This window comes from Nomascus leucogenys, chromosome 8 (assembly GCF_006542625.1).
Source record: "Nomascus leucogenys isolate Asia chromosome 8, Asia_NLE_v1, whole genome shotgun sequence".
NCBI classification, from domain to species: Eukaryota; Metazoa; Chordata; class Mammalia; order Primates; family Hylobatidae; genus Nomascus; species Nomascus leucogenys.
Window position 1 is genome coordinate 28,230,458 of NC_044388.1, and position 19,482 is coordinate 28,249,939.

A 19,482-nucleotide genomic window follows, 5' to 3' on the forward strand; every position below is an offset into this window, starting at 1 on the left:
AATGCCATATATGAATCAGTGATCACAAGATCCTGCCATCTTTTATTTTGACAAGTTGCTTGCAAATTTTTTTTTTCCCCTAGACTGCTTGGCAGAATTGCTTGTAAATTTTAAGCAAGCAGAGTCTGTGAGTTTGCTTCCCTCAAGTTCACCAGCACGTGGAGGGAGCTCTGTCTCCCTTCTCCCCCTCCCCCTCCCCCTCCAGGCTTATAGGCTGCAGCAGAGCCCAGTGGGTTCTCAGTAAACCCTGTGAGCTCACTGGCACCTGACAGAGCTGGCATCCTCTAGAGAGCAGATCCACTCGCAAGAATTGGGTGTGGAACCAAAGGGTAGGGAAAGGGTGCACACAGATGGCACGTGGGGTGGGGCATGGAAGCTGTAAATCAGGAGGCTCCCATTTACTGACAAGTATTTCTTCTTGGAGGCTACGCCAGGATGCAGCATTGCCCTGCACCGAGTGTTCTGGGCACGCTTATTTTTATGAGGGTGTCCTGTGAGCCTCTTATTGGTTGACAGCCCCTCTGAATACCTCTGAGCTGAGCACGGAGGTCTCCACTTGGGCTCTCCCACCAGCTCGTGAGGTGAGGGATCATTAATGTACCATGGTCTGTGCTTAGCTGGTAGCCTGAGACCTGCAATCTCAACACCTGCCATGGATTGGGGACTTGGCCTCCCCTGCATCCAGCAGGCAGCAGAACTCCTAGGTGGCATCCTTCCACCTACCCATGGCTTGAGTATTACGATGCACTGTGCTAGGCTCTCCGGACAAAGCTGAGCAAGGCAGAGGTGGAACTACCCTAGACTCTAGCAAGAGAGAGACATATTCAGCACATAATAATTACTATCGCAACAAGAGCTGGTGGGAGAAATGCGGGGTATGATGGGAATTGTAACGGGAGGAGCCTGTCAGGTGGGTGGTCAGGAGGCTGCTTTGGGAGAAGTTGTGTTTTAGTTTTTCTCTGAAGGAGGAGTGGGGATTCAAGGAAATAACACTAAGGATGAGGCTGGGGCAAAACAGCCTGTGCCAGGCCCCTGTGGCACCAGGGAGGGTCAAAGCCAGTGTGGTGCAGACAATGAGGACAGGAGGGGGTGGCCAGGGAGGAGGCTGGACAACACGAGCCCTGTGCGAGCCCCTGGTCACGGAAGTGCGGTGGGCCCCTTGGGTGGGATTTAAGTGGGACGTGGCCTTGGCTCTGGCTTTGGGGAGGGGAGAGGAGGGGAAGCCACCACAGAGGCACGTGTCACTGTAGGGATCTCCTTTGCAGTGATGCTGTGTGGAAGGTGGTCATCTGGACACAGGCAGCAACAGTGGCAGGGAAAGACATACAGAAGGTTGAGAAAATACTGAAAGGTAAAAATCAAGAGGGACTGGACATGGGGGTGGTGGGGAAGAGGGAGAATCAAGGAGGATGTGTAGATTTCTAGCATATGCAGTTGGTGGGGTGAGAAGGGTTGCCTGAAGAATTACTTTATTTCCCTGAATACTCTAACATGCATTTAGCCAGAGCAGCCAAGAGCTGTGTTCCTGGCCCCAAAGACTACTGCCCCACTGCAGACACGCTCCCAGTGACGCTTCAGCCTAAGCTGTGGAGCATTCTGAGAAATCTCCCCATGAAACTCATTTTTGGATTTTCCATGAGGATCTGACGGCATCGTTCATCTCATAAATCTCAGTCCTCAAGACAGAAATTCCCTTTCATCTCTAGAGTTGTGGGCTTCTCTTGACTCATGGGTTTGTTTCCATCTCATAGGTACTGTTAGTTGTATTAATGACCAGTTTTCTCTTTGCTCTGGCTGCTAGGAAGCTCACTGTGAAATTAAAGACCTACTCATAATAAATGTATAGAACCCCCAGTACACATTTTTAAAATTAATCCCTCCCTGGCTCCATTTTCAGCCACTACCATTTTGCCAGCACCTGTCTATCTTTCATCTGTTTTTATTTTATGCTACCTCGAATTGTATTTAGGTTTGTATTACCTTAATTTCCTTCTGGAAAAGATGGGATATTGCAAATATAAATAAATTGATAAAGAAAAGGCCCCTGACAGGGGAGTGGCTGTTCCTCTCTGCTGGGATGCTTTCCCCTGGGGAGCTGGTAAGATGGTGATCTCGCCATCTCTCCTCTCACAAGGATGTGATAGCTTGTGATGTCTGCCCAGAGAAGCCTGCCCTGAGGTCCTGCTTTGCAAGGGCTAGGAGATGCTAGTGAGTCTAAAAGGGGTTGGTGGGAGACGCAGCTGCTGGGCTCAGTTCAATCCTGTATTCTCCGTGATAGCAGGATGACAGTGCATCTTTGTTTATCAAGCCCTTGCACATATTAATTGTCACACTTGATTTCTAATTTCTAGGGAAAACTACAACTATAGACCACAGAGGCTGACACGCTTTTCCAAGATCAGCCAATAAGGCAGGGTCTGGTCTCAAGTTCTCTGACCAGTACCTGGGCCTCCCAATGGAGATGGCTGCGTGCGGGTTTATATTATAAGGCCAGGAAAGGGAGGGCAGGGTTTGGGCTCAGGAGGACAGCATTCCAAAAGGTTGTCTACTGCTCCTCTTCTCTCAGCATGGGAGGGAGGCTTCAGGAAGTGGGTCAATCTGACTCCTGGCTGGCATTCCCTTCTATGGGCTCAATCTCTCTAGGACTCCCAGTGAACCACCAGGCAGCTAAGTGACCTCCAGGGTCTGAAAACAGGAAATGCTCTACAGAGGAGGTGGAGGGAGGAAGCCAACACCCACGGAAGATGTCATTGACCTCATTTAACTGGCATGACGGAGGCACTCTCAGTCATGCAGTCTGCCCTGGGTCACTGCAGTAGCAGTGGTCCTGTGACTGAACCCGGGCTACAGATTGCAGCCCCTCCCTCCCGCTTTTCTCCCCACTACGTCATAGTGATCTGTGGTTGGGGTGGCGGTCATCTCTCTTGCCCCCAGTTTTTCTCCCTTAGGATTTCATTTCACCTTCCTCTATTGCTTGGCTCATGGCAAGGCTTCGGAGTCTCTTGAGGAATAACTGGTGGGACTCTGGTGCCCTCGGGAGCCCGGTGGGGAGGGAGGGGAGGGGCTCTCACTTTCTGAGCAGGCAACTCCGGCCCCGTACTGCACTCCGCCCTGGGGGCAGGCCACGTCCTCCCCGTCGTGGCGGCAGTGCGCCAGGGACAGCTCCGTTCCCGAGCACTTCACTCCACTCATGACCACTTTGTTGCTGTTGACATCTCCGTGCCAATACCAGGTCTCCTGGAAGAACCAACAAAACAAATGGTGAGTACATCATCTTGAACTGTCACTTTCTCATATCCTATACACTTGCAGCCTCACAAAAATCCCAACGTTTTATGATCCCATTTTTCAGATGGAGACAGCACAGAGAGTCACCTATCCAAGCTGTGCAGTTAGTTGGTGGCAGAGTGAGTGGCAATCCAGGTCTCCTGACCGTAGCACTTGGACTCTGTCACTCTCTCCCTCAGGGAAGTAGAGCTAAGGTTGTGGTCAAACACTGCAAGGCTGTGTGTCAGGAATGGCAGGTGCATGCAACTCAGGTTGCCCACTCCCGAGTCCTGACCCAGGGCAGACATTGCTAATCAGTCACAGCACTCTCTCCTCTAAGCCCCAATAGGATCTCAGAATCCTTCTCAACACAGTGCTCCAGGAAGATGTTACTGGTTGATTGGAAGTGGTGGGAGAGAAGAAGAAATCTATTTGCACAAGTCAATCGTTAGACATGTTATAAAGACGGAATTCTGAATTTAGACTTTTCTCCAGTTTAAAGAGCAATTAATAGAGTAGTTCTGCACAGAAGCTGAGGAGATCCGAGGCTTAGGATGCTGGGATTTATTTGGCCCCTTTGCTCTATGGGGCTTCAAAATACTGTTAGGATTTACTCTTACACTTCAGAGAAGTTTCCAGCAGAGAAAAATGAGGAGCAGAATGGGGCCGTCAGGTACAGAAATGGGATGAGAACACAGGTGCTGTGTTCCTCAGGTCTCTCGGGCTTGGAGGCTGAGGCAGGATTAGAGCTCAGGGAGGTCTTCTCGGGATCGTCAGAGACAGACCATCAGGATAGGAAGGGCCTTGGAAGTAGTAATATCTCATCTAAACTCTCCTGTGATGGTTCATTTTATGTGTCAACTTGGCTAAGCCACAGTACCCAGATATTTGGTCAAACACTATTCTAGATGTTTACGTGAGGCTGTTTTTAGATGAGATTAACATTTTCATCAGTAGACTTTGAGTAAGGCAGATTACCCTCCATAATATGGGCAATTCTCATCCAATCAGTTGAAGATCTTAAGGGGTTAAAAAACAAACAAACAAAAACCTGAGGCCTTCCAAGGAAGAGGCCATTCTGACCACAGACTGACTTCAGACTCAAGCTGCAGCATCAGTGCTTCCAGCCTGCTGGTCTACTCTGCAGACTTCAGACCTGCCAACCCCATAATTGGATGAGCCAATTCCTTAAAAGAAATATCTTTCTTCATGCTGTGTATTGTGAGAGATATACACACACACATATATAAACATACATTCATACATCCTATTGGTTGATAGCACACACACACACACACACACAAATACACATTCATACAACCTATTGGTTTTGTTTCTCTAGAGAACTTGACCAATACCCACCTCCATCCTCCAGATGAAAAAAATGGGGACTTGAGAAGGGATGGGGCTTGTAATCAGTGGCAGATTTGGTACAAATGTCAGTCCCAGGCCTATTTCATGACCCCAGCTGAGGCCCAGGTGTCTTAGGAATGAGCTGACCAGGAAGAAAAATATCTGGACAAAGACTCCCTTGAAATGTGGCACTGTTTTTCCACTCTCCTTGGAGATTTAGAGAGTGCCCTGGCTTGTCATAAACAATATTAGCAGAAACACTGCGTTGCCTGGAGAAGCCAAGCTCCCAGAGGGCGTAAGCAGCTATTTCAAAGGCCTGCCCCTTCTGGATGCTGGAATGAGGAGCCATAGGGCAGGGGACCCCGGGCAGCTTCTGCTCAGGGCTCAGGACCTCCCATTGGAGCGACCTGGGACCCACCCAGCCCATGGGAGACAGTCAGACTCAGTGAGGATGCAGGAATTCTCCTCTTCTCTCCCTAAACCCCTTTCTTAGGCCCCAAGAAGGGCCACTGGGGAAGGAGAGCTGGAGTCAGGATGAACAACACAAGAGGAGGGTCTCCAAGCATCTTCCTGTTCTGTAAGCTGCTTAATGGAAGTGTTTAGAGCAGGATACTGAGGTCTTAGGATTATTAATTCCATGTCACAGGGAGGACAACTGAGGCAGAGAAGGGTGGCTGCTTTGCCCCAGACCATTACACAGCCAGCTGGTGGGAATACGTTGGGATTAGACCCAGAGCCTCCTATTTTGTTGCTGCTCTGTGATGGGGGCGGGAGGGTGGGAACTAGGACGAGAGCTCAGTTGTTCTCAGCTGAGTCACTCTCTCTTTGGAGAAGGGGCAGTGGGAGGAAGAGCAGCTGATGTGACAAGGCTTGGAGATTCCCTAGCGTGTCAATGGGAGAATGCATTAGGCACAGATGCCAGCGGGGAAATGTGTTCAGACCAGAGCGGGTTTCAAGGGAGCAAGCTAAGGTGTTTAGGGGGGGCTGAGACTTGGGCTGGGGGTCACCACCTCCCCGAAGGACTGAGTTGGTTCCTTCTGCACAGGGCACATCAGGACCCCCCAGGATCAGCCTTGAGCCCAGGGTGAACCCCAGTGTGCAGAGCAGGAGTGGACCATGAAAAGCAGAGCCCAGCCCCTCGTTCTGCAGCCGAGAAATAGAGGCAGAGGTGGGAGCGACCTGCCCGAGGACTCAGGCCTGTAAGGAGCAGCGCTGTGGCCAGAGCGAGGCTCCCTGCCTCTGGGTCCAGGGCAACCTTCTCTGTCCTGCCTGCACGGCTAGGGAAGGTAGGTGGGAGAGGGGGGCTGACTGAAGACAGTGTGGTCAGACTGCATGGGGGGTGAATGCGGGGTCTGAGGCCGGGTCTTCTCACCTGGAAGGCGTTGCTGGCGAATCCCAGGCCCAGCTGGCGGCAGACCACCATGGCCTCCACGATACCCCAGTTCTGGCCACACACCATCCCCCACACAAGGGACCCGTTTCTCTCCACCAGCACCTCCACTCGGCCCTCGTAGGGATTACGGCCCCCGTTCAGGCGCAGCTGCAGACACAAAGGAAGGCCATGGTCACCAAGAGGGACAAGGGAGCTTCCCCACTACCTGCCATCAGCCCCGGTGTCCTGGAGTCCTAAGCCAGGTGGTGCTGCCCGGGACACACTCAGATGCAGCAGCACCCTTGGGAGCCCCCGGTGGCAGGGCCGTGCCTAGCATGGTCTTATAGTGAGGTCCTCACCCCAGGCACCCTAAGCAGCTGGGGAGGCCCAGTGACTCCACTGAGCCCTGCAGCAGAAGCTGACCCTGCTCCCCACGAGCCTATCATTGGGGGGGCTGCTCTTTGGGAGGATGGTGCCCTCGGGACCTTGACATGTTGGAATCCCACAAGACTCCTGCCTGGGCACTGTTCTCTTTGCCACACCCCCTACCTGGCAGGTTCCAGAGCCACTGGCATCTTGTCCCATGGCTCCCCTGCTGGTCTGAGACCCACCTAACCAGCTGCCTGTTTGACAACTCCGCTTGGTATCTCAGAGATCACAAATCTGAACTTGTCTTTTCTCTTTATCCTAAATGACTGGGTGTGGCCATGTTCCGATACAACTTTATTTTAAAAAACAGGCTGGGTATGGTAGCTCATGCCTGTAATCCCAGCACTTTGCTGGGCCAAGGTGGGAGGATCACTTGAGCCCAGGATTTTGAGACCAGCCTGTACAACATAGTGAGACCCCATCTCTACAAAGAAATAAATGTTTAAAATGAGCCAGGTGGCCGGGCGCCATGGCTCACGCTTGTAATCCTAGCACTTTGGGAGGCCGAGGCGGGCGGATCACGAGGTCAGGAGATTGAGACCATGGTGAAACCCCGTCTCTACTAAAAATACAAAAAAATTACCCGGGTGTGGTGGCGGGTGCCTGTAGTCCCAGCTACTCGGAGAGGCTGAGGCAGGAGAATGGTGTGAACCCGGGAGGCGGAGCTTGCAGTGAGCCGAGATTGCGCCACTGCACTCCAGCCTGGGCAACAGAGCAAGACTCCGTCTCAAAAAAAAAAAAAAAAAAAAAAAATGAGCCAGGTATGGTGGTGCACACCTGTAGTCCCAGCTACTCGGGAGGTGGGAGGATCCCCTGAGCCCAGAAGTTTCAGGTTGCAGTGAGCTATGATCATACCACTGCACTCCAGCTTGGGCAACAGAGCAAGACTCCGTCTCAAAAAACAAACGAATAAAAAACCAGGAGGAGGGGTGGGCTTGGCCACATATCATAGTTTGCTTGGCTCCTGAATCTGCTGTTATTCAAGCCAGGAACAGGAGCAATTCTTGATCTCTCCCACTCTCTTATCTCACATCCTGTCAGTCTTCGCCTGTGAGTTTTATCTCTCGTCTCTCTCCAATGCATCCACTTCCCTCCAGTCCTTCCCTACCCTCCCTCATCTCTTTCCTGAGCCAGAGCAGTGTTCCCATTCTAGGTCCTAAAGCCAAGGCAAGTCTCAGAGGCTCTGGCTGCAGAATGTGGCTGCCTCGTTGCCTCTGGGGCCAGGAAAACACGTAGTCACCAAAGGCACTTCCCAAGGCTCCAAGACGTTAAGGCTAACCAGGCCTGGGATGGCCTCTATGACAGAAGGGTTTGACTGTTCCAGAAGGAATCTGGACACTTCATGCATTGGGGAGCTTTTCTCATTTTCTAGAGAAGACTGGGGCGCACAGTGTAGCTGGCATGCAGTTCTAACTCAGCAAAGGACACAGCTTACCATTCCCAGGGCCCCACGTAGAGCGTCAGCATCCTGGAAACCGTGCGGCTTTCTGGTGAGCGGGGTCTGACCTCACCAGTGACAATGGAGCCTACGGGACCTCATGGTCAGCCGGGAGCCTCTGTCCTCACCCTCTCCACCTCCTTACCCAAGGAGGATGCCAGGGAAGGTCAAGCCCTCTCCAAGTCTCTTAAAACAGCCCAGGCATTTCCCTTTTCCTGTTCCTTTGGTTCTCAGTGGCAGCGGCACAGTGTCCCTTAAAGAAGGGAGCGAAGTGTGTGGCAGCCCAGTTTTCTGAACATGAATAAAGGAAACAGAACGCCTGCAGCCAGCAGAGCATAGCCAGGCTGCACCGTTTTGATAAGGTTGTGGCTAGCCGGTCCTCCGCCTGTCTTTGGAGGTGGTGGGGCAGAGGTGAGGTAACTCAACTCAGATGTTAACATGCAAGGAGGCAGGGCCTTTCCAGCTCACACTGCACACAGGGGCTTGGGCCTGCTGCCAGGCCAGGGCCAGGCCCGAAGTTCAGAGGGGGAACTAAACATTGCAAATGCCAAGTGGCAATGTCTGCAGCAGTACTAGCAGCAGTGCCTGGTCACTTCCTGGGTTCACCCCAGAGCTCTGTGGCTATACTTTCTGCAGCCTCAGTTACAGTCCCCTCTAGGTGTCCGGTCCCCTCACCTTTTTCTGCAAGCCCATGGCAGGGGTGTTGCATCTCACACCAGCATCCTCCTCGTGGTTGCAGCCCTGAGACTCGGCGTTGAACTTGCAGTCTATGATGGACTTCTCATTGCCCGTGCACTGGATCTCGTTGAGGTGGATGGGTCCGATCCCTGCAAGGGGAGAATAAACATGATCTATGAAAGCTTTGTTAGGAAACTTTCTGGAGTGGCAAGAAAGCCCTGGACAATAAGAACATGCCTCTCCCATCCTCAGAACTCTCCCCACTGCCTCTCATAATCAGCTCAATGACCCAAGCCTCTTCTCCCCAGAGAGAACAGTGCTAATTCTCTTGGGATTCACTTATCCTACAAGAGCAAATAAAGTTTGCTACTAATTTGCTGTGTGACCTTGGCCGATCACTCAGCCTCTCTGAATACCAGTTTTCTCTCATCCTTTTTCTAGTCCAAAGGAATTGGACTATAAGTTGTGTAAGTTTCCTTCCCGACTTTAATATTCCACACATTTATGAATCTCAAAGGTACAACTATTGCTGTATCTGTCAGGGTCCCTGCAGGAAACAGATGGCATGTACAAGTTAGACTGAGTTAGAAAAAGGGATTTTAAAAATAAAGGTATGGATGGAGTGATGGGAAATCACAGAGCACAGTTCAGTACTCAGGAGCTAGTGACACAGGCATAGATACCACACCCGTTACCCTCTGCCTCCCTGCTAGGGGCTGAGGATTCAAAGATGGGTAAGGCAGGCCCCTGCCCCAAAGAGCTCCCAGTTCCTGGGGGAGGCAAAGCTTACAAAAAGGCTTGTGATACGACATGGTCAGTAACAGAGATGAAGGTCACAACAGGTGCTCTGGGGCTGAAAGGAGGGCCCTCGACCCTGCTGGGGGGTTCTGGAGACAGCTGGTATCGAGGCTTACTGAGGCCAAAAACCAACTTCTAGATCAACCCATATTAGCAGGCAGGAGCCAAGTTTCTATTTCCCTGGAAATTCATAAATGATGATGCTTCCAATTCCTTGGAATTTTATAAAATGCATAAAAACGCATTGGTGATGGTGGCTGGAAGCATCAAAAGACTAGCGTGGAAAGGCTGTGACAAGGCATTGATCCTAATCGGAGCCCAGGAAGCAAGCAAGGCCCACAGCTCATGGGCACAGAGATGGGCACAGAGACAGTCAGGAGAGAAAGCCCTATGTTGGGAAAGAGCAGAAGGTTCTGTCTGGGAAACAGCTGGGCTGATCTGGTCCAAACACCCGCGTTCTCCTCCGTCTAGGGAAGCCCTGGCTATCTCCTTCCTCCTGCACTGCCCTCTTTCTGCCTCCATCTAAGGAGAAGTCTGCCTTGAAGAAAAACCTCCATCCTCCTCCATGGTGCAGCTTGAAAGACCTCCCACTTGTCTGAACTTTTGCTTTTTACACATCTTGCTCAAGTGGCAATGAGCTGGGCAGGCAGCCTGAGATTGAATTCAGCTTGAGGTTGAAGATTAGGTTGAAATTTTCTTGGAGAGTGATAAAAGCTTTAGCTCTACCTTCCTCATCTGTAAAAGGCCAATTAATTATAATATGTGCTTTGCCAGGTTGGGATTTTTTTTTTTTTTTGGGGTTGGGGGGTGGGTGGGACGAAGTCTTACTCTGTTGCCCAGACTGGAGTGCAGTGATGCCATCTCGGCTCACTGCAACCTCCGCCTCCCAGGTTCAGGCAATTCTCCTGCCTCAGCTTCCCAAGTAGCTAGGACTACATGTGTGCGCCACCGTGCCCTGCTAATTTTTGTATTTTTAGTAGAGACGGGGTTTCCCCATGTTAGCCAGGCTGGTCTCTAACACCTTGACCTCAAGTGATCTGCCCGCCTTGGCCTTCCAAAGTGCTGGGATTACAGGCGTGAGCCACTGCGCCCGGCCCAGGTTGAGATTATGGGGAATGAAGTGTCTGTCAAGTGACTAGGGACTCAGTAAATGGTGGATATTTTCAGTATTATGTCTTCTATATCATCTATTTGTTAGTGTAAGTTATTTCTGATTAAGGTTATTATTATTTTTTTAATCTTGAGACGGAGTCTCGCTCCGTCACCAGGCTGGAGTGCAGTGGCGTAATCCCAGTTCACTGCAACCTCCGCCTCCCGGGTTCAAGTGATTCTTCTGCCTCAGCCTCCTGAGTAGCTGGAAATACAGGTACATGCCACCATGCCCAGCTGATTTTTGTGTTTTTAGTAGACATGGGGTTTCACCATGTTGGCCAGGATGGTCTCGATCTCTTGACCTTGTGATCTGCCCACCTCGGCCTCCCAAAGTGCTGGGATTACAGGTGCGAGCCACCATGCCTGGCCTGATTAAGGTTATTTCTTATTTCTCCCACTTGACATGAACTCCTGGAGAGCAGAGTCTTTGTGGAATAAATGAATTCTCCATTCCAGGATCCAGGCTGAAGAGCACTCAAACAATGTTTGTGGATTGCTAAGACTACAGCTCAAGACTGGACAGGACAGGTAAAGCCAACTTAAGAGCCTAGCATGCTTCAGAATCAACTGGTCGGTCTCCTTCTGGCTGAACGTCTGTGTAAACTTGCGTGGCTGTCTCAGACATCTGGGGACGAGGCCCCGGGGGGCAGGGCCTCCCTCCTGAAGCACACATACCCATGGTGCATCCAAGGAAGGGCACAGAGAAAGAGGCCCAGTGTGGCTCACTCTCTTCCTGCCCCACTGAGTTCCATGGGGGGTTGCGCAGGGTGGAAGAGGCTCCAAAGGACACTGAACTGGGCGTCTGGCTTCAGCGTCTGGGTGTCTGCGGGCTTCTGGCTCCTTCTGCTGACCTGGGCTTGGCGTTCTGCATCCTTGACCTGCAGCTGTCCCCTACTCCTGGGTTCTGGAGCAGCCCTGAATTGCTCCTCCTCATGGTGCCTTCCCCATCTCCACCTTGGCTCTGTTCTTCTCCACATACAAACCCTGGCCTAGGTGACCACAAGGCTTGAGGCAGAATTAGGGCACAGTGGAAAAGCCGCATCTAACATCATAGAGCAGTGTTGCGGCTTCCATGGGTCCAGGCCAATGAGTGGGCTGAACTGTCAACTAAGCTGGTTATAATCAGACTGTAGGAAGCACAAGAGAACAGAATGGGACATGTCACGGGTTCTGCATGTTGTAAAGCCAAGCTCTTGTTTAGAAAACCTTTGCTGGAGTTTTACGTGTCACATGCATTCCTTCTTGGGGACTGCATGCAAAAGGGTTTTCAAGCCACTGCTGAAAAACTGGGGAGCTGCCCCCTAAAGTACAGGAGCCACCAGCTGCATGTGGCTATTGAGCACTTGAAATGTAGCCAGCCAGTTCGTCTACTCAGAAATGCAGACAAACCGAGATGTCTGTTAAGTGTAAAATACATACTGGATTTCAAAGACTTAGCACCAAATATGCAAATGATCTCATTAATAGCATTCATATTGATTACATGTAGAAATAATATTTTGGATACACTGGTTTACAGAAAATACATTATTAAAGCTAATGTCATCTTTTTAAAATTGTGGCTACTAGAAAATGCAAAGTTACATACGTGGCTCCTGTTCTATTTGTTTTCTTTTCGAGAGACAGAGTCTTTGCTATGTCACTCAAGCTGGAGTGCAGTGACGATCATGGTTCACTGCAGCCTACCTCCCGGGCTCAAGTGATCCTCCCACCTCAGCCTTCTGAATAGCTGGGACCACAGGTGTGTGCCACCATGTCTGGCTAATTTTTAAAAAAATTTTGTAGAGAGGGGGGGTCTCACTATGTTGCCCAGGCTCGTCTTGAACTCCCAGGCCCAAGTGATCCTCCTGCCTCTGCTTCCCAAAGTCCTGGGATTACAGGCGTGAGTCCTGTTCTGTTTCTGTCAGACAGCACTGGTCTAGTGTTGGAACTTCTTCATCAAGTATTTGTTCTACTGATCCTACTGATTCAACTGGAACACATTCATTCATTCTTTCTTTACAACATGAATAGCCCTGGAGCGCTGCATGCTGGCAGACTCGGCACTAAGGACACAGAGATAAAGACACAGGTGCTCCCCTCATGTGGCACGCAGCCTTGCAGGGACGTGGAGGCACCAACAGGCAGTTGGGGTCCCGATGTGGGCAGGGGTCCTAAGGCACAGAGCACAGAGCCTGACCAGGACCTCATGTCTGTGCTGGTGAGGCTGGAGCCAGTCAGAGCTGCAGGTGCTGTGCGTCCAGCCACCTTGTTTCACAGTGAAGAATCTGAGGCCCAGAAGGTTGCTCGAGGTCACCAAGCAAGCAGGTGGCCGGGCAGGGAGGAGGACTCAGATTGCCTGACTCCCAGTCGTCGCCCTTTCACGCCTCCTGGCTGTGGGTGTGGTCACTGAGTCCATCGGTGAGAGCCAGGGACGAGGGGCTGACCCTGTCTGCTCTGTGACTTGACATTAAATGTGGTACTTTTCCCTTTCTGCCTACTGGAGTTGACCCTGCCCAGCATGACAGGAGATGTCAATCATCCACTGCTTCTTTCAAGGACAGCATCAAAAATGCCAAATGCCTCTTTCTCCCAGAGTTCTGCAGGCCCCTGGAAACCTCTGGCTACTCTGGGCAGTGAAATAATTAGGTCACATAGCACACACCCATGATAAATGGAATGCTTATGTCATCGAGGGCCTGTTTATTTCTCAGAATGAGTGGTCTTTGTCCTGTAGGCCCTTGGAGAGCACAAACCCACACGTTGGCCAATCAGTAAATGACTGCAGGGATAGTCAAGATCCAGGGAGGCCAGGTGCAGTGGCTCCTGTCTGTAATCACAGCACTTTGGGAGACCGAGGTGGGTGGATCACTTGAGGTCAGGAGTTCAAGACCAGCCTGGCCAACATGGTGAAACCCCATCTCTACTAAAAATACAAAAATTAGCTGGGTGTGGTGGTGGGCACCCATAATCCCAGCTACTTGGGAGGCTGAGGCAGGAGAATTGCTTGAACCAGGGAGGCGGAGGTTGCAGTGAGCTGAGATCGCGCCACTGCACAGGGTGACTGAGTGAGACTCTGTCTCAAAAAAAGATCCAGGGGATCCTGAGGAGCTCACCGTGCCCAGGGAAGGAGCACTGTTATATGGCCCAATGGAAGCTGCCAGGTGGCATGATGTGACTCAGAGTGCACCCCAGACTCCCGAACTTCAGTGCACACCTGGAAGCTTGCACAGACTGGAGAACAGAGGCAGAGAGACACTCTGAATGTGAACAGGACTGGGCCAAGGTGGGCATAAGGAAGAAGCCCATGTCTGAGAGTTAGAAGACTTGGCTTTCCGTCTTTCTCTGCTAGCAATGAATGGGGTGACCTCAGACTTGTTCTCCTCATCTCTTGGACTAGAAGACCTGAGGTCTCTCCAGCAGTACTGTCCATCATCTCAGGACTCTCTCGAGGCCACTGGAATGCGGGCCTCCTTCCAACGTCAGGCGACCCTGTAAGAGCTGACCCGCTGCAGGCTATGGCATTGGTAGGCCGTAGAAAGAACCAACCAATGGCACTAGACAGATGAGCTCCACTTCTAGAAGGAGGAAAGCTCTACGGTCTTTGACTCAGCTGGAGGTTAAGTTCAATGCAGGATTCTAGAATCTCACACAGAAAACCACTTGATGTGGTTTCAGCCCCTGGGCTAGTGAGGGCTATCATTTCTTCCAGGCTGTGATCAGTGACCTCACCACATTCCTTTCTGTGGGGTGATGGCCCAACATCTGACACTATGGAAATATCCCCTCCCCACTGGACAGGCCACCCCACCCCTTGTCTGTAGCCTATTCTGCTTCCTACTCATCCCTTCCCAGCCATAGCAGCCGACGGTCTGCAGCGGCCTCCCTGCTGGTCAACGCTGAAAAGATTCCAGGAAATGACTATGACTTCCCTCGCTCAAGTCACAGTTGTCTCGGGGAGGGCTGGGCCCTCCTAGACTGCAGTCTTTTCGGGGTAAAAACTCCTCCTGTTGAATGACCAAGGCTCACAAGGATAAATGGTGGTCGTGGGGCTTCCTGGCGAGCAGAAATGACCTCTTCTGTGTCGTCTTCTAGCTGCAACATCACTTTCCACCAAGGGACCCACTTGAAAGCCTCCCTTCCTTCTGTTTTTTTGCTCACATGAAAGATTTGTTCGGGACAGTTAATAAAAAGCAGGTCCTTTCTCAATTAGTCTGAGGACATCCGGAGGGTGGCTTCTTGTTCCCTTTCTCTGCCGTCAGGGAGGGAGTGTGTGCAGGGCTGCTCCGGGGAGGAAAAGTAAGATGGCATTTGGTCCTTTCATTGCAGAGTGGTTCAGTCTGGTGAACTCGGAGGCCCTCTCCTGCAGGAGGGGGCCTGAGAACCCCGGCTTTTTTGGTAAGGCAGTGGAGAGCACTGGGTTGGGAGCTGGGAGACCTACAGGGGAGTATTCATTGGCCGCTAATATGTTATCTCACCTTGGATGTTTACTCTGTTTTTTGGGCCTCTGCTTCCAAATCTATAAAATAGGGTCTCAGTGTTCTCTAAGGCCCCTTTCAGCTCTGTCTAGGGAGAGGCCTGGGATTCTCTCCTAGGCAGCCGCTAAAGGGAGGAGGGAAAGTGAGGACTGCCCGAGAGCTCACGGCCAGCAGCCAGGCTGGGCTCACGGCACCATGTTCCCAGGAAGAGAGGCCCCCTCTAGCCTCCCCATTCCTTACCTTGCCCCAGTCGGGAGCCAGTGACTGCCTCTTTGGCACTCCCAAAGCCCAGCTCTCTGCAGACCACACTGGCCGACACCAGGTCCCACTTGTCGTCGCAGACGGTCCCCCATTCTCCATTTTTGAGCACCTCCACGCGGCCCTCCCCGATGTAGGCACCGCCTCTCAGTCGCACCAGGGGTTGCTGAAGAGACACACAGTCCTGCTGAGTACAGACGCTGATGGATGTTCAGCAGGCAACCACTGTCCCCTCCCCCTCCCTTCCCCACCACCCTGTTCCCAGGCCAGGCACTCAGTCTGGGAGCTGCAACTGTGCTTGATGTATGGGTGTGTGTGTGTGTGTCATGGGTGTGTGTGTGTCGTGGGTGTGTTGGGGTGTGGGAGCTTCCTCTACAGAGTCAGCTCTGGTGCAAGCTCCCTTTGCAGCCCTTGCATGGAGCTTCTGTCCTGGTCCCCTGGGGAACCCATCGGGGACCGTCAATCACTCATCACCCCAACCTTTGCGTGGCACAAGGATCCTTCCATCAGCACTTCCCCCACCAACTCCAGAGCCTCATGCTTTAGAGCTAAAGAAGCGCCTACCCTCCAAAGTCTGCAGATTCCAAATGGATCATAATTCTTTCTTGTAACAAGGTTGCTTCTAAGCAAGTTTGGATCAACCTTGCTTATAACACAGTGCTACAGTCTAGGCCTGCAGAGACTCCACAGTACTAGGCAGGCACTGGAACGATTCTGCTGTGCACACTAACTAGAGGCAGGAGGGAGCAGACAGGAGAACGGGAAGACAGGGAGCTGGAAAGCCAACCTTCATACAGCCGTGACTCAGAGAATGGATGGCGAGCCTCACACTGATTTGTCCCAGGGCTGGGGGCATGCCCAGCCTCCCTCGATTTGACTCCAAGTCCAAATTGGCCTGAATCCAGAAGATGCAGCCCAACCAGCTATGCAGAGAGGGTGGAGAATTACAGTTTAAACACCCCTAATGTTCACTGACAGTCTGGAAGCTTTAATTTCCTTGTGGGCTTTACTGAGTTAGACACGAGTGAGACTACGTCTTGGCCACAGTGGATCATGTCTTACAAGATGGGAGTTGGATCACTTGACTCCAGCTGTCCACATACCCAGGTTTGCATCTGTTTCTCTGCATGTGTGTGCATGCACACGCATGTGTGGCACGTGTGTGTGCAAGCTCACCTGCATGCATGCTGCATGTATGCGCATGTGTGTTTTGGAGGAGGCTCAGAAGCCCGTGAGGCTCTCAGCTACTGCTGATGCTCAATCAACTCCACAGAGGGAGTGAGGAAGACTGTGTAGCCATTCTAGGTGTGTCACATCAGACCAGAGTCATTGCCTGCCCTGGCCTATGTTGTCCTTAGCCCATAACTGCCTTCACTCTACCACTGATGGCCAGGGCGAGGCAGGCCTGGGTGGAGGTGACCTTTTCAAGCATTCATGTCCACCAGCTACCTTCGGCGGGATGGCATCATACAAGAACCTGCCTCTCTACCAATTGTACCTTGGGGCTGGCCATGGCAGGGTGGGGTGCTGAGACAGCACCCAGATTTACAGACCTCAGGGACTGCTCTGACCCTGGCAGTATGGGAAGAAGAAAAAGGGGGAAAACACCCAGTGGCTGCAGGATATTTTATCCTAGCTTTTAAAAAAACCCAAACAGGGCCGGGCGCGGTGGCTCACGCCTGTAATCCCGGCACTTTGGGAGGCCAAGGCGGGTGGATCACAAGGTCAGGAGATCGAGACCATCCTGGCTAACATGGTGAAATCCCATCTCTACTAAAAAAAAAAAAAATACAAAAAATTAGCCAGGCACGGTGGCGGGTGCCTGTAGTCCCAGCTACTCGGGAGGCTGAGGCAGGAGAATGGCGTGAACCTGGGAGGCGGAGCTTGCAGTGAGCCGAGATCGTGCCACTGCACTCCAGCCTGGGTGACAGAGCGAGACTCCATCTCAAAAAAAAAAAAAAAAAAAAAACCCAAACAGAACAAAACACGCCTAACTGCTGGCTGGCTCCAACCTCTGTTTTCTGTAGAATGGTGGCCTCCTGCTTCCCTGACCTCCCTTCCCAAGCTGTCTTCCCACAGAATGGACCATCCATGACCTAAGCTTAGGGGAGGCAGAGGTCAAATAACCTCGCCCCAGCCCAGCGGTGGCCAAGCAGTCAGCTGGCCCCAGAGGAAAGAAAGAAACCAAGGGAAAATATGATGTAAGGCGCGCTCGCTCTGTTTTAGTTGGTTTGGTATGAACTTGATTCCTTTGCTTTAAACCGCACAGTAGAGGAATTCCAAAACAGTAGGATCTGGTATTCTGGATGACACACAAGGAAAGCTCAGAGGCTTAGGCTGAGACTGTGGAAAGGATGTGGCCATCAGATCATACACAGGGGGCAAGGAGGGTGTGGTGGGGGTTTGGGGGGTGGTGGACTGATTGTCGGAGGAGGTGGACATGGCGCTGTCTAGGTGTGTCCTGGAGGCACACATATGATGGTGTGGTCACCTCTGTGCTCTTCAGAGGCCCTTGAGGGGACTGAGGAGGCAGGGCCTCCTGAAAGTGCCACGAAGTCACTCCTAATAGTTCCCACTCCCTCTGGTTGAGGAGGGCTGGACTCCCAGCATGCATTTCGCTCCTCTGACTGAAGGCTCAGTCTTTTGTTCAAATCACCACCAAGCCTGGGAGGCGGGCACCCAGTGTGGTTTATCCAGCTCTTGTCATGGTGTCCCTTTTATATTGGAGGAGTGTAATCACCTCCTTTCCAGAACAGGTCTCAACAAAGAGGGGAGACTGGGGAGGGGAAAGGGGAAAGAGGGAGGGGAGAGGAGAGGAGACAAAAGGGCATGGTTGGGGGAAGGCTGGTTGGCTCAGCCTCTGCTGCTCCTGCCAGGCTGCCTGGACCTGGCTGACACACTCTCTGCCCCCACCCCAGAGCCCTTCTCCCTCCTCTGGTCCCCTCTTATCCCTGACTTGGTGACAGCCCACCTGGAACTCGCCCCTGCCAAGGTGATGATTACTACGATCGTCATGCTAATCAGATGCTGTCTCATCTACTCATGCCACGTCAGCAAACAGTGCACTAAGTACTGAGGTTTTACCTGGCACAGGGCATCAGCCCCTGAGAAATGATCAGTCACTTCTCCTATCCCTCCCTCTCCTCTTCCCAGTTGTTATTCCCACCCACTCACGAGATATTAGCTGTTTCCTGAACACAGAAATCACAGAGACCCTTTGATGGATACAGGAAAAAGGAAGAGGAGGAGAAAGGAAAGCTAATCAAGAAGAGATAGATAGGGCACTTGCTCTTTGTCAGAGGCTGGGTCAAGCCTGCTGTGGTTGGGCTACTTTACTTGTTCTAGGAGATCAGCCCATTAGACCAGGGCGGTGGCTCATGTCTGTAATCCCAGCACTTTGGGAGGCCGAGGCGGGTGGGCCATCTGAGGTCAGGAGTTCAAGACTAGCCTGGCCAACATGGTGAAACCCCCATCTCTACTAAAAATACAAAAATTAGCGAGGTGTGGTGGTGGGTGCCTGTAATCCCATCTACTTGGGAGGCCGAGGCAGGAGAATCGCATGAACCCAGGAGCCGGAGGTTGCAGTGAACCAAGATCATGCCATTGCACTCCAGCCTGGCAATAAGAGTGTCTCTGTCTCAAAAAAAAAAAAAAAAAAAAAAAAGGAAAAAAAAAAAGAAATCGGCCCATTGAAACAGGGCTGTTACTTTATATGGGAAGATGTTCATCTGCATTTCAGGAATATACTCACACACACCCCCCCACACACACACACTCACACACACCCACACACACACCCCACACACAACCACACATAAACCCCCCACATACACACCCACACACACTCATACACACCCCCCACAGACCCCCCATACCCATGCACACTCATATACCCCCACACACACTCATACACACCCCCCAATATACCCCACACACACTCCTACACACCCACACACACCCCACACTCATACACCCCCACACCCAACCCCCACACATACCCACACACACCCCACACACACTCCTACACACACCCACACACACTCACACCCCCCACACTTACACCCCCATACACCTCCTCACGCTCATACCCCCACACACTCACCCCACACTCATACCCCCACTCATACACACACATACACATCCCTACACACATCCATACACACCCCCACACTCATACACCCCCCACACACACCCACACCCCCCCACACTCATACACACACCCACACATCCCCACACATCGACACCCCCACACACACTCATACACAGCCCCAACACACCCA

At 51.9% G+C, this 19,482-nt stretch overlaps 1 protein-coding gene across 1 annotated transcript in view; it reads right to left on the reverse strand.

Annotated features, from left to right (window-relative positions):
- LOXL2 (lysyl oxidase like 2) overlaps positions 1 to 19,482 on the reverse strand; it is a 103,840-nt gene that overhangs the window by 13,726 nt on the left and 70,632 nt on the right. Inside the window, exons 6-9 of the mRNA XM_030816982.1 lie at positions 15,185 to 15,368; positions 8,535 to 8,686; positions 5,993 to 6,160; positions 3,072 to 3,237 (exon numbers count right to left, since the gene is read on the reverse strand). Of these exons, the coding sequence (XP_030672842.1) occupies positions 3,072 to 3,237; positions 5,993 to 6,160; positions 8,535 to 8,686; positions 15,185 to 15,368 (670 nt within the window). The remainder of the gene's footprint in view (positions 1 to 3,071; positions 3,238 to 5,992; positions 6,161 to 8,534; positions 8,687 to 15,184; positions 15,369 to 19,482) is intronic.